Source organism: Staurois parvus, unplaced genomic scaffold, assembly GCF_062004578.1.
Source record: "Staurois parvus isolate SC_StPar_1 unplaced genomic scaffold, SC_StPar_1.0 ptg001345l, whole genome shotgun sequence".
NCBI lineage: Eukaryota > Metazoa > Chordata > Amphibia > Anura > Ranidae > Staurois > Staurois parvus.
The window spans coordinates 985980-1001590 of NW_028319141.1; the positions used below are offsets into that span (position 1 = coordinate 985980).

Sequence of the window (15611 nt, forward strand, 5' to 3'; positions counted from 1 at the left end):
GAGCCATTTCCTAGTTCCCTTGAGGGTGGAATTGTAAGCTCCTCAGAGACCAAGCTGCCTGATGTGGGCAGAGTCCTGGTTTGGGGGAACCAATCAGCTCCTGTCTAGTAATCCTCTTGTCTTTGTATTTTAGTCCATGGCCGGGAGATGAGGAAAACCTCCGAGGATTGTCTCACTTTGTCTCCAGACTGGAAAGTAGAAGATGAGGACATCACACAGTATAGTCCAGGAGAAAACCCAGCTCCCTCCAATGTCCATCTGGCACCACCCAGTGTAGATGGACCATCGGATTCCTCGTATCCTGAGGAACCTCAGACTGTGTGGGACCGGGCCGACCTTCCAAAAGGGAGGAGCTTCTCCTGTACTGAGTGTGAGAAATGTTTTAACTTTAAATCCAATCTTAATAGGCATAAAAGATCTCACACGGGGGAGAAGCCGTATTCCTGTCCTGAGTGCGGGAAATGTTTTTCAAGGAAGTCCCATCTTTACAGACATCAGAGATCTCACACGGGAGAGAAGCCGTATTCCTGTCCTGAGTGTGGTAAAAGTTTTTCACAGATGTCCCATCTTTTCACACATCAGAGATCTCACACGGGAGAGATGCCGTATTCCTGTCCTGAGTGTGGGAAAAGTTTTTCACAGAAGTCCAGTCTTCACTCACATCAGAGATATCACACGGGGGAGAAGCCGTATTCCTGTCCTGTGTGCGGAAAATGTTTTGCAGAAAAGTCCAATCTTTACAGACATCAGAGATCACACACAGGGGAGTAGCCTTATTCCTGTCCTGAGTGAGGGAAATGTTCTTCACTAAAGTCCTATCTTCCTGTACATCAGGGATCCCACACAACCCTGGAGGTATATTAGTGCCTTGAGTGTGGGAAATGTCTTCTAGATGAATGTTGCTGGACATCCCAGCTCTCATGTGGGGAAGAAGCACACCGTGATATACACCTCAGATATACTCCATGGCTGATCTTCATCATGGTAGAAACAGTTCATAAGGAGATCAGAGGTCCCTAAAGACATGAATGAAGTGTGGGACCGGGATGGCCATTGATGGCAGAAGAAGAATAAAAATGGAGTCCTGACTTGGAGCACTGGGTTGACTTTTCATTGGGGTGCAGCCTATGTACTATGGATGGCTTGCACCTACATGGAAGGGGGTCTGCTGTGTTGGGGGAGGGGTTTATGGGAAGGCTGGAGGAGTATATAAACTAGGATGGAAGGGGAGGGAGAATTTGATTATAATGGGGTAGACAGATCAGACAGGGGTCAGTACTTATTGGGGGGTGGAATGAGGAAAGATGGGGAAGGGCTATGGCAGATGGTAAGAAGGTTCCCATGTTACAAACAACCAGTAGAATTGGTACCATTTGTATGAAAATAAAAAATACACAAATCCGTGTGAACAAGGCATCAGCGAATGAACAAGGTGTCAGTGAATGAACAAGGTGTCAGTGAATGAACAAGGCGTAGGTGAATGAACAAGGTGTCGGCGAATGAACAAGGTGTCAGTGAATGAAAGTGTTTGTTCCCCAATGCCAGAAGTGTGCCCAGCACAATAGGTGAGTTGGAAGGTTTGGTGCATGAAGAGAACTAGGATTGAATTGGTGTTGCTGAATCTTGGCTTCATTCCTCACATGACTGGGCCATTCATATTCCTGGCTAGGTTCTCTTTCGGAGAGACGGGGTAATAGGAAAGGTGGTGGTTGTGACGTACATGTGACATGAATGTACAGATTTGAGTAGATAAGATGTGACCTGTAGAGAATATGACAATGTAAATTTAGCTCATTCTTTATTATTAAAGAAATATTCAGTCATAGGTACTCAGACAGATGGTCATCAATTGACATCTAAAAAGCCTGGCTTCCTCTGGAAGTGGCACCTGGGGGCTAATAAGATTTTGTCACCTTCTGGGAAAACCGGTTTGAAGGAAATGGCTGTAGACAGATTGTCTCTGTGATATCGGGAGCTCAATAATAATATATATACACATCAAAGGAAAAGTTTCATCGCTCAGAACAGCTAAAATATTAGTTGCAGAGAGATGAAAATACTTCCTTTTGATGGGGCACCCTGTGGGTTGCACCGACATATAACAACCATATTTGTGGATTAGGTAGAAGGCCAGGAAAATGCAGGAAATGGTTAGGTGGCGCTGGAGTGCGAAAGGCAAACAGTGTTTGGTACTGTTGCAATCGGACTGATGCGCTGGAGTTGGAAATCCAATCCCCGACTTGGTGTTTCAGGCCGGTCTTGGTCCGATTGACCTTGGGCAGGTCAGCACCCAGAACATCCTGTGGGCAGGAACAGGAACACCCTTCAGGGTCAATTGGACCAAGACCAAGACCGACTTGAAACACCAAGTCGGGGATTGGATTTCCGACACCAGCGCGTGAGTCCAATAGCGACAGTACCAAAAACTGTTCGACTGTCGCACTCCAGCACCACATAACCATTTCCTGCATTTTCCTGGCCTTCTACCTAAGCCACAAATATGGTTTTTATATGTTGGAATTTGTCATGGGTTCCTCACACGCCACGCCTACAGTGACTAGCTAACCGAGGCACGCACGTGTGGCAGTGACTTGGGGTACGAGGGAATAAAGGGGACTTAACTCTGAATATATAAATCCATATATAAGACCAGCAGTGATGTACTTCCACAGCCCGCACTATGTTTTGGCCACCACCAGAGGGAGACTCCACTCCAATCTAGATGGCTGACCACACACACTGGCAGATACAAATCTTATATACAATCTGGTGCACTGATTAGAGTTGAGGAGCATCTTAGCAATCACACCCTTCTAGGGTTCCTCCACCTACCTACAGCTGGGCCTTGTTAGGAGGAAGTGGGCGTGGTTGTTACAGACTGCTGTGTGTGTGGACTGTCCTGATCTCCACAGGCCTTATCTGGAGCCTGGGGCTCAATTTTGGAGCCTATCCAAAAAGGAAGGCGGAGCCCGGCCGTGACCCGGGTGGCGGTGGAAGTCATGGGGTGCCGAGTACCGGTCCTGGGACATCTACAGAGGACCTGGGAAAGGGCCCTAAGCCTGGTGAGACCTATACAGCCTGTCAGGGATGTATTACTACACATGTGAGGAAAATTGCTGAGGAGGAGGAGAAGTTGGCTCAAATGAAACTTGAGCTGAAGAGGTTTAAGGCCTCTTTTGATCATTTTCGGAGCACAAAGACGAAAAGTAGGAAGCCAGAGTTGGAGAGCATGGAGCGGGCGGTCCGTGTGCAGAGTGACCTTGTCTCCACGCTGAAAGCAGCGAGCGGCATACTAAGGGAGAAGTATGTTAATGAGGACCGGGTGAAGCAAGCACGGGAGAAAGCGTTGGCAGCAGCGAGAGGCCAGGCAGAGGAGACCCTTTCATCTGAGGAGTCATCTGACCCTGCCACAGGAGCACCGGCTGGTATAGTCCAGCAGGCGGGAGTATCTACACCCAGGGATACGGTGAGGGAGGGATCAGAGTCCATCCCTCCCCAACAGTAACAGGTGGAGAAAGCAGATTGGGCATCCCAGGAGGAGGCAAGAGGAGTCACGGAGTTGGTGACTGAGCTGGAGTCTCCCCTCCATGGGAGGCAGTTTGCCTTCTCATCCGAGGACACAGATGGAGAGGATGACAAGTGACCAAGGCACCTGCAGCAAAAGAGCAAGGAGAAAGTTGTGTTTGTTGTGCTGGAGAGGCTCTCCAATGCACTGGGCTGGATGTGAGCAGAGTGGAGGGAGAGCTGCAGGGGGGATGTGAGCAGAGCGCAGGGAGAGCCGCGTGGAGGATGTGAGCAGAGTGGAGGGAGAGCCGCAGGGGGGATGTGAGCAGAGCGGAGGGAGAGCCTCAGGGGGGATGTGAGCAGAGCGGAGGGAGAGCTGCAGGGGGGATGTGAGCAGAGTGGAGGGAGAGCCGCAGGGGGGATGTCAGCAGAGTGGAGGGAGAGCCGCAGGGGGGATGTGAGCAGGGTGCAGGGAGAGCCGCAGGGGGGATGTGAGCAGGGTGCAGGGAGAGCCGCAGGGGAGATGTGAGCAGGGTGCAGGGAGAGCCGCATGGAGGATGTGAGCAGGGTGCAGGGAGAGCCGCATGGAGGATGTGAGCAGGGTGCAGGGAGAGCCGCAGGGGGGATGTGAGCAGGATGGAGGGAGAGCCGCATGGAGGATGTGAGCAGGGCGGAGGGAGAGCCGCAGGGGGGATATAAGCAGAGCGGAGGGAGAGCCGCGTGGAGGTTGTGAGCAGAGCGGAGGGAGAGCCGCAGGGGGGATGTGAGCAGAGCGGAGGGAGAGCCACAGGGGGGATGTGAGCAGAGCGGATGAGAGCCGCAGGGGGATGTGAGCAGAGTAAAGGGAGAGCCTCAGGGGGGATGTGAGCAGAGTGGAGGGAGAGCCTCAGGGGGGATGTGAGCAGAGTGGAGGGAGAACCGCGTGGAGGATGTGAGCAGAGCGGAGGGAGAGCTGCAGGGGGGATGTGAGCGGAGGGAGAGCCACAGGGGGATGTGAGCAGAGCGGAGGGAGAGCCGCAGGGGGGATGTGAGCAGGGGGGATGTGAGCAGAGTAAAGGAAGAGCCTCAGGGGGGATGTGAGCAGAGTGGAGGGAGAGCCTCGGGGATGTGAGCAGAGTGGAGGGAGAGCCTCAGGGGGGATGTGAGCAGAGCGGAGGGAGAACCGTGTGGAGGATGTGAGCAGAGCGGAGGGAGAGCTGCAGGGGGGATGTGAGCGGAGGGAGAGCCGCAGGGGGATGTGAGCAGAGCGGAGGAGAGCCGCAGGGGAGATGTGAGCAGAGCGGAGGGAGAGGCGCAGGGGGGATGTGAGCAGAGCGGAGGGAGAGGCGCAGGGGGGATGTGAGCAGAGCGGAGGGAGAGGCGCAGGGGGGATGTGAGCAGAGCGGAGGGAGAGCCGCAGGGGGGATGTGAGCAGGGTGCAGTACTCTGTGGGGGCGGGACTTGGTGAGCAGTACTCTGTGGGGGCGGGACTTGGTGAGCAGTACTCTGTGGGGGCGGGACTTGGTGAGTAGTACTCTGTGGGGGCGGGACTTGGTGAGCAGTACTCTGTGGGGGCGGGATTATGATTAGATTTACTATTCCATTCATTTTCTGCTCATATAAAGATGGAATTCAGATTTAAAGACGGGAAGTATGGAGCAGAGAAATGAAGAGACCTCCCAGCAATGTTATTACCAGGCTGCAGCTAGGGGGAGCTCTAATGTCACCCCAGCAGAGGGATCCCATCTAGCCCACATTAACCCTCCCACTGCCAGAGCTGGTTTTGCAGTGTGTAGGAGTCTGGGATGCGTTTTGTTGAGGTGGGGGAGGGGTTATGAATTGTTTCCATTCTCACTGTAGAATGTGCTGCAACAAAAGTGACATGAAGGCTCCTCCCACACTGATCCGCGGGACACGTATGTCTTTTTGCTGCATTTCTGCCATGTTTTTACCGTGTTTGCATTGCACTTCTTAAGATCATGTGACTCAAAATCCGCACCAAAAACACACCCTGGGGGCATTGTTGATGCGTTTTGCCGTGTTTTCCATTGATTTCAATGGGGAGGGGCACTCTTGGAGCGTTTTCTTCCCACACCAAACCTGCAGCAAAAATGCAACAAGCAGGACTTTGAAAAACACAGCGGCCCCGCATCGGCTGAGTGTGAAGAGTCACATGATGTTCTTCTACTAACACAAACCTGGGAGAACACCGGATGGGGTGACAGCAGAGTGACCGATAATGACACACATTGAGCTGCCGATAAAACTTCATTTCCAGAGTCCCCCCACAATACAGGAGGGGGCGCTATGTACTGTGGGGTCTGGGGGAAGGAATCCGGGAGGGAAATGTCATCTGCAGAACATTTCATACTCTTCTCTAGATTTATAAATGTCAGCGACGTGCGATGATTGACACCCCCTTACCCAGATAATGGGGACTTGTAATCTGACAGATTCACACAGGAATTGTTCATTGCTGAAGGAACCCTGAGAACCCTTTGGAGGACCCCTGGCTGAGAAAGGCTGGACTAGGCAGTCATATATTTCTGTCCCCCTTGGTGGGAGTGGAGGTGACCCCTCTATAAGGATCTACAGTCCATACACACCCAGCACAAGGCCGGGGTCACACTACCAGATGCAGTTCCTCTGAGCTCCACAAGGTGGGGATCTCACTTCTACCCAGACAGGAAGTCTATATGGAAGACAGACAGGAAATGATGTCAGGTACAGACAGGAAGTGATGTAATGTACACACAGGAAGCTCTGGGTGAGAGGTGAGCCAGGAGGAAGCAGAGAGAAGACATTGGTGGAAGTGGCAGAAGAGCAAGTAATAAGATGTTATTATTATACAGAATTTATGGCGCCATCAGTTTGCTCAGCACTTTACAGCATGACGGGAGACAATACAGTTCAATACAAGAGGGATAGGAGGGCCCTGATCCTGGGAGCTTACAATCTAGGAGATTTCCTATTTACACCCAGTAACCCCCCATCATGTCCGTCCTCTTCCTCCATAGTCATGTCCGTCCACTTCCTCCATAGTCATGTCCGTCCTCTTCCTCCATAGTCATGTTCGTCCTCTTCCTCCATAGTCACGTCCGTCCTCTTCCTCCATAGTCATGTCCGTCCTCTTCCTCCATAGTCACGTCCGTCCTCTTCCTCCATAGTCTTGTCCGTCCTCTTCCTCCATAGTCTTGTCCGTCCTCTTCCTCCATAGTCATGTCCGTCCTCCTCCTCCATAGTCATGTCCGTCCTCCTCCTTCATAGTCATGTCCGTCCTCTTCCTCCATAGTCATGTCCGTCCTCTTCCTCCATAGTCACTGTGACGTCTTTTATCTCCAGCAGATGATGATACACACATATATAGTGTGGGAACCCAGATTAACCCCTTCAGGGGCAGAACATTCCCCCACTTCCGGGGCCGGAACATTCTCCTCATTGTGGAGAGGTGTCACCTTCTCACCTCATCAGTCTATACTAATGGATTATATCACTTTTATTAGTTGCGGGGGATGGAGAATCCTATGACATCACACTGACCTCACAGCTCCTCCTCCCAGTGTCCCTCCATCCAGAGTCAGAGAATCCTATGACATCACACTGACCTCACAGCTCCTCCTCCCAATGTCCCTCCATCCAGAGTCAGAGAATCCTATGACATCACACTGACCTCACAGCTCCTCCTCCTAATGTCCCTCTAGGAATGACCGATAAAATGATATCATATAGCGGGGTCTCCAAACTTTCTAAACAAAGGGCCAGTTTACTGTCTTCAGACTTCAGGGGGTCTGACTGTGGACAGTGATAGTAGAAAACATCCTGGCATCAGTGGGAGTAAACAGTGTCCCATCATTGGTGTCAATGGGAGACTAGTGACCTGTGGTTGATGTCAGTGGAAGGAATAGTGCCCCATCGGTGGTATTGGTGGGGGAGATAGTGATCTATTGTTGGTGTAAGAGTCAGAAATGATGCCCCATCATTGGTGTCATTGGGGGAATAGTGCCCCAGGGGCTAGATAAAGGCAAGCAAAGGGCTGTTTCCGGCCCTCGGCTGCAGTTTCAAGCCGTGTTCATTTTGTCGACTAATCTATTTGAGTCGACTAAAATACGACTAAAACTAAAATAATTCAGATGACTAAAATGCAATTAAAACTAAAATGGCATTGTAGACCAAAGACTGACAAATCCTAAATCGAAGTTTGGCATCAAAACTGGTTTGTAGGTAACTGGCATCAGGGACAGGAGAGCTAGAAAAGGACATAAATGAAGATATCTGGGAAAGGATGGAACTGAAGGCTAACATAGTAGGAACAACAAGACTGGATGGCCCCGTGGGGTTACCATGGACACTGTGACATCACCATTAGAGATGAGCGAATCGAACCAGGCGAACCGGAATTCGATACGAATTTCAGGAAAAATTCGATTCGCGGCGAATCCGAATATTTGCCTACTTCGGGTGCGCGAATCGGATTTTTCCCGATCAGCCGGCAAAAGTGTCCCTGCAGAGAGCTCCGCTATTTCTGACAGTTCTCTGACAGTTCCTTCACATGTACAGCGGTTGAAACATTGTATCTATTAGTTTCCATTTAGGATACAGATGTTTCAACCGCTGTACATGTGAAGAAGCTGTCAGAGAACTGTCAGAAATAGAGGAACTCTGCAGATACACTTTTTGCCGGTTTGGAATTCTTATTTTCATCCTACTTCTTCTTCTTCATCCTCAGAAGAAGAAGAGGATGAGGATGAAGAAGAAGAAGAAGTAGGATGAAAATAAGAATAATTCCAAGCCGGCAAAAAGTGTATCTGCAGAGCTCCTCTATTCTGCAGATACACTTAGAGGAGCTCTGCACATACACTTTTTGCCGGCTTGGAATTAATCTTATTTTCATCCTACTTCTTCATCCTCAGAAGAAGAAGAAGAGGATGAAGAAGAAGAAGAAGTAGGATGAAAATAAGAATAATTCCAAGCCGGCAAAAAGTGTATCTGCAGAGCTCCTCTAAGTGTATCTGCAGAATAGAGGAGCTCTGCAGATACACTTTTTGCCGGCTTGGAATTCTTCTTATTTTCATCCTACTTCTTCTTCTTCTTCCTCTTCATCCTCATCCTCTTCTTCTTCTTCTGAGGATGAGGATGAAGAAGAAGTAGGATAAAAATAAGAATAATTCCAAGCCGGCAAAAAGTGTATCTGCAGAGCTCCTCTATTCTGCAGATACACTTAGAGGAGCTCTGCACATACACTTTTTGCCGGCTTGGAATTAATCTTATTTTCATCCTACTTCTTCATCCTCAGAAGAAGAAGAAGAGGATGAAGAAGAAGAAGAAGTAGGATGAAAATAAGAATAATTCCAAGCCGGCAAAAAGTGTATCTGCAGAGCTCCTCTAAGTGTATCTGCAGAATAGAGGAGCTCTGCAGATACACTTTTTGCCGGCTTGGAATTCTTCTTATTTTCATCCTACTTCTTCTTCTTCTTCCTCTTCATCCTCATCCTCTTCTTCTTCTTCTGAGGATGAGGATGAAGAAGAAGTAGGATAAAAATAAGAATAATTCCAAGCCGGCAAAAAGTGTATCTGCAGAGCTCCTCTAAGTGTATCTGCAGAATGTCATTTATGGAAACAAATAGATACAATGTTTCAACCGCTGTATGGAGTGAATGTCACAGAACTGTCAGAAATAGACAGAAACTGTCACAGAACTGTCCTTCTTCTCATCCTTCTCCTTCTCATCCTTCTTCTCATCCTTCTCCTTCTTCTCATCCTTCTCCTTCTTCTCATCCTTCTCCTTCTTCTCATCCTTCTCCTTCTTCTCATCCTTCTCCTTCTCCTTCTTCTCATCCTTCTCCTTCTTCTCATCCTTCTTCTCATCCTTCTCCTTCTCATCCTTCTCATCCTTCTCCTTCTTCTCATCCTTCTCCTTCTTCTCATCCTTCTCCTTCTTCTCATCCTTCTCCTTCTTCTCATCCTTCTCCTTCTCCTTCTTCTCATCCTTCTCCTTCTTCTCATCCTTCTCCTTCTTCTCATCCTTCTTCTCATCCTTCTCCTTCTTCTCATCCTTCTTCTCATCCTTCTCCTTCTTCTCATCCTTCTTCTCATCCTTCTTCTCATCCTTCTCCTTCTTCTCATCCTTCTCCTTCTTCTCATCCTTCTCCTTCTTCTCATCCTTCTTCTCATCCTTCTCCTTCTCCTTCTTCTCATCCTTCTCCTTCTTCTCATCCTTCTCCTTCTTCTCATCCTTCTCCTTCTTCTCATCCTTCTCCTTCTCCTTCTTCTCATCCTTCTCCTTCTTCTCATCCTTCTTCTCATCCTTCTCCTTCTTCTCATCCTTCTTCTCATCCTTCTCCTTCTTCTCATCCTTCTCCTTCTTCTCATCCTTCTCCTTCTCCTTCTTCTCATCCTTCTCCTTCTCCTCATCCTTCTCCTTCTTCTCATCCTTCTCCTTCTCCATCTTCTCATCCTTCTCCTTCTCCATCTTCTCATCCTTCTCCTTCTCCTTCTTCTCATCCTTCTCCTTCTTCTCATCCTTCTCCTTCTTATCCTTCTCCTTCTTCTCATCCTTCTCCTCCTTCTCCTTCTCCTTCTTCTCATCCTTCTCCTTCTCCTTCTTCTCATCCTTCTCCTCCTTCTCCTTCTCCTTCTCCTTCTTCTCATCCTTCTCCTTCTTCTCATCCTTCTCCTTCTCCTTCTTCTCATCCTTCTCCTTCTCCTTCTTCTCATCCTTCTCCTTCTCCTTCTTCTCATCCTTCTCCTTCTCCTTCTTCTCATCCTTCTCCTTCTCCTTCTTCTCATCCTTCTCCTTCTCCTTCTTCTCATCCTTCTCCTTCTTCTCATCCTTCTCCTTCTTCTCATCCTTCTCCTTCTTCTCATCCTTCTCCTTCTCCTTCCTCATCTCCAAGGGCATTTAAATTAAAGGTACAGTGTTCTGCACTAATTTAAAGGCTCTCTGAAGCCTAGAAACCCTTTTTATAAGTTAACTTCGTAGCGAATAAATTTGCATCGAATCGAATTTCTTCCTGAAATTTGCCGAATCAGCCGAATCGAATTTTTGAATACTTCGCTCATCTCTAATCACCATCACTGACATTTAACATGGAACAGATGGAATTAAAAATGTATTAGACATAAAGGAATGATCTCCTAGATTGTCAGCTCTAACAAGCCGGCCCTCTGCTTCCTCTGCTACCAAATTGTATTGTAACTGTAATGTCTGCCTTCATTTTGTACAGCGCTGAGCACACTGTTGGTGCCATATAAATCCCTTATAATAATAATAATAATTTATCTCCTTTCTTCTTCTTCTATGGTGTTAGGATGTGGGGGACCCTTGGCATCCTCATAAGCAAATCAGAACAGTTGGTCCTGCGTTTTGTTATGACGTCAGAATTCCTTGACCTGTGTAGTGTGGGGGTCCTGTGGGGGGAATTATACCTCAGTCTGAAGTGGGGCTTTAATAAAATGGAGACCTGAATGGAGAGGTGAGGAGGATTCTGGGAATATCATTTGATGTGACTATTTGTGTTCAGATGTAGAGTTTTCCTCCTGTGAAGTCTGGAGATCATATGACATCACATTGCCTCCACCTCCCTCCCTGATAGAAGAGAGAAAGAAGAAGAAGATTCTAGAAGTCACCAGAGAGATCACTGAGCTGCTGACAGGAGAGGTGAGCGGTGCCGGGAATTCTGGGACATTCTCCAGTAACAGACAAGGGATGTGTCTGGATGGTGACTGTATCATTGTGTGTGTCAGGTTCCTATAAGGTGTCAGGGTGTCACTGTCTATTTCTCCATGGAGGAGTGGGAGTATTTAGAAGGACACAAGGATCTCTACAAGGACGTCATGATGGACAATCAGCCGCCCCTCACATCACCGGGTAAGAGGAGACTTTATTGTAAAGGAGAGAGCAGTACGGAGGATCCACCTAGATCCCCCATCATCTGATAAACACATAGAAACAATGGATTCAGTCAGTGTGTGTGTTTCCTACAGATGGATCCAGTCATGGGAACCCACCAGAGAGATGTCCCCGTCCTCTGTATTCCCGGGATTCCACACAGGAAGGTCACACCATCCCTCACCATCATCAGGTAGATGAGGAACAATCACTGATAGTATCATTAGGATCTGTACATTATCTGCATTGTTATCATTGATGTCATTTTTATTATATATTCAGAGTGAAATCCTCGGGGATTATAATATTATTGTTAAGGAAGAATTTAAAGAGGAGGATGAGGAGTATGGAGTGATGGAGGAGTTTTCAGAAGGACACAAGGATATGATGGAGCCACCTAATACCAGGAACCCACCAGAGAGATGTCCCCGTCCTCTGTATTCCCGGGATTCCACACAGGAAGGTCACACCATCCCTCACTGTTACAAGGTTGGTGGGATGGAGAATCTAGAATATGGACTCACAGAAGTGATTTTTTTTATGTGATGTCACAATATTGGAGTTCATGTTTTACAGATGAACTCTTCTATTATTGTTTTGGTTTAGGGTGAAGATCTGATAGATATAAAAGTTGAGGTGAAAGCAGAAGAAGAAGAGGCGTATGTGAGGGATGATCAGCAGTCTATGGAGGAGGATGGAATAACAGGGACATTTATAGAGGAGGACACTCCTACAGAGATCAGCACAGGTGGGTCATGAACACTAAATCCATTCCTCCACCCATACTGCTCACTGATTGGTCCAGAGTAGGGCGGGGACTGGGTGATGTCAGCCTGTAATCCCCTGGTCACTTTCCTGAGCTGTGTTCCCCGTCCTGTATTCCTGGATTTCTCTCGGATAATCTTCCTTCTCTGTGCTGCAGACACAATTTATGTATCTAGACTGGATTTATGGAGGTTCTGGGGTTCAGCTGGCAGAAAAATGTTGATTGACCTGGGTTATGTGCTTTGCGTCTTCTTCCCCATGCCTGGATATAGTAAGATCTCTGACAGAACAATTCTCCCAGGGTTCCTTGCTCTGTTGTCTGCTGGCTGTGCCGGGTGGAGGGATATGTCTGTATAGTCTCAGACCCAAGTCACTGAGTGCAGTCTCAGGAGATGGGAGGCAGCGGTGTGGGATCTCTGCAACTTGTCTACAGTAAACATTTATATTATACATTACATACTCCTGACCCCTGCACTATATACTCTATGTTGTACATTACACAATTCTGATACTATATAGTCCTATCTATTGTATCTTACACTATATGTTGTACATTACATAGTCTGTTACACCCATTTCCTCCCAGCTGGACATTTTATATCGGATGATGTGATTGGAGCACAGACTTTTACATGGTGATAATAATGTGATAACATCCTCCAACTTTGGACCCTTAAACAGAAAGTGATAATGAGGGAGGAGTCAATACCCCAATGATGGTGGTCTTCAGGATCAGTCCAGTCTTCATCTTGGTTGTTCTCCCCCCATCCTCACTCTCTAACCTCTGGTGGGGCTCAGCCCCGCTGTTCTTCATGACTAAATCATGGACTAAATAAGGAAGTGCAGTACTTCTTGTGTTGGGAAGATGGCGATGAGTGATAGAGGGGGTGGGGACCCTCGTCCTATAATCCCCTCATCACTGTCCCTCCTATAAAAGACAGTTCTGGTTGTTTCCTCACTCTCTGACTAAGGTCCATGAATAAAGAAATGACCTGGTAGGAGATCAGAGGAGCCATTTCCTAGTTCCCTTGAGGGTGGAATTGTAAGCTCCTCAGAGACCAAGCTGCCTGATGTGGGCGGAGTCCTGGTTTGGGGGAACCAATCAGCTCCTGTCTAGTAATCCTCTTTGTCTTTGTATTTTAGTCCATGGCCGGGAGATGAGGAAAACCTCAGAGGATTGTCTCACTTTGTCTCCAGACTGGAAAGTAGAAGATGAGGACATCACACAGTATAGTCCAGGAGAAAACCCGGCTCCCTCCAATGTCCATCCGGCACCACCCAGTGTAGATGGACCATCGGATTCCTCGTATCCTGAGGAACCTCAGACTGTGCAGGACCGGGCCGGCCTTCCAACAGGGAAGAGCTTCTCCTGTCCTGAGTGCGGAAAAGATTTCCGTTCTAAATCCAAACTTAATTTGCATAAAAGATCTCACACGGGGGAGAAGCCGTATTCTTGTACTGTGTGCGGGAAATGCTTTTCAGACAAGTCCAATCTTTCTGCACATCAGAGATTGCACACAGGGGAGAAGCCATTTTCCTGTCCTGAGTGCGGGAAATGTTTTTCACATAAGTCACATTTTTATACACATCAGAGATCTCACACAGGGGAGAAGCCATTTTCCTGTCCTATGTGTGGGAAATGTTTTTCACACAAGTCACATTTTTATACACATCAGAGATCTCACACAGGGGAGAAACCTTTTTCCTGTCTTGAGTGCGGGAAATGTTTTACACAGAAGTCTATGCTTTACACACATCAAAGATCTCACACGGGGGAGAAGCCTTATTTCTGTCTTGAGTGCGGGAAATGTTTTTCACAAAAGTTCAATCTTTACACACATCAGAGATGTCACACGGGGGAGATGCCATATTCCTGTCCTGAGTGCGGGAAATGTTTTTCATGGAAGTCCAGTCTTTACAAACATCAGAGATCTCACACGGGAGAGAAGCCACTTTCCTGCCTGAGTGAGGGAAATGTTCCTCACTGAAGTTATGTCTTCCTGTACATCAGGGGCCCGCAAAACTCTCGAGGTATATTAGTGTCTTGAGTGTGAAAAGTCTTCTATATGAATGTTGCTGGACATCCCAGCTCTCATGTGGGGAAGAAGCACACCCTGATATACATTCAGGCAAGGAATCGAGAGGTAATGTACCACGACTGATTCCAGGGCTAGAATGGGACCAAAGGTTAGGTAAGAATGGGAGGGATGGGGTGGATTGGGGGGAAAGAGGAGGGAGGAGGGGATCTGAAGAGGGGGGGAAGGGTATAGAGAGAAAATCTTGCTTCGGATGGTTTGTACCCACATTTCCCCAAATGGGAATACCCAGGAAGAACAAAATAGTAGAAGTAATGAATATGGTTACTTATTGTACTAGTATTTAGGCTCAGTTGGGGTGTTTTAGAGCCCCCCCTTGGATGATCAACTCTTCATGCTGTTAGAGGCTTCCTGACCAATCAGATTTCTAGCTTTACTATTTCCTTGTTTTTATGACTACAGTCTTGTTAAAAGTAAAAATATAATAAACAGTAACAAAAAAAATTGTGTGTCGCTGCAATGATGAAAATCTTTGGTATCCAAAAATGACTCATAGATGACTTCGAAAGCCTTTACAGGTCATCAGTTTACTGTTAATCATGAATAATGGCCCAGAGTGCAGGGGTCAGGAGTCTATTATATACAGTACAGAGTGCAGGGGTCAGGAGTCTATTATATACAGTACAGAGTGCAGGGGTCAGGAGTCTATTATATACAGTACAGAGTGCAGGGGTCAGGAGTCTATTATATACAGTACAAAGTGCATGGGGTCAGGAGTCTATTATATACAGTACAGAGTGCAGGGGTCAGGAGTCTATTATATACAGTACAGAGTGCAGGGGTCAGGAGTCTATTATATACAGATTGTGAACCAAGTGCAGCTGCAGCACCCCCTCATCTCTGCCTTCCCTGGTCTCAGCATTCAGCAGACTCTGGTAACTGACTCCACTCCTCTGGTCCTCCTCCAGACCCTGCACTCTCTGCTTTCCAGTTCTGCCTCCAAAGGTGGTGCACAGTGATGTTAGGGAGTATATGATTGACATCTCAGAGTACAGAATGTAGTTGTCAGGAGTATTTCATATACAGTACAGAGTGCAGTGGTCAGGAGTATTTCATATACAGTACAGAGTGCAGGGGCCAGGAGTATTTCATATACAGTACATCACGCAGTGGTCAGGAGTATTTCATATACAGTACAGCACGCAGTGGTCAGGAGTATTTCATATACAGTACAGCACGCAGTGGTCAGGAGTATTTCATATACAGTACAGCACGCAGTGGTCAGGAGTATTTCATATACAGTACAGCATGCAGTGGTCAGGAGACTATTTCATTTAGCCCTGCAATCAAAGTGCAGTGGTCAGGAGTATATGATTGACATCTCAGAGTACAGAATGTAGTGGTCAGGAGTATTTCATATACAGTACAGAGTGCAGTGG

General features: G+C 47.6%; 1 protein-coding gene across 1 annotated transcript; it reads left to right on the forward strand.

The window, feature by feature from the left end:
• The first annotated feature begins 1317 nt into the window (after positions 1–1317).
• Positions 1318–14334, forward strand: LOC149436778 (uncharacterized). The gene is made up of 5 exons (XM_089661490.1): positions 1318–1327; positions 2913–3466; positions 11654–11860; positions 11978–12119; positions 13280–14334. The coding sequence occupies exons 1-5, from the start codon at positions 1318–1320 to the stop codon at positions 14122–14124; spliced, it is 1758 nt and encodes a 585-aa protein (XP_089517616.1). The 3' UTR covers positions 14125–14334.
• The last annotated feature ends 1277 nt before the right edge of the window (positions 14335–15611 follow it).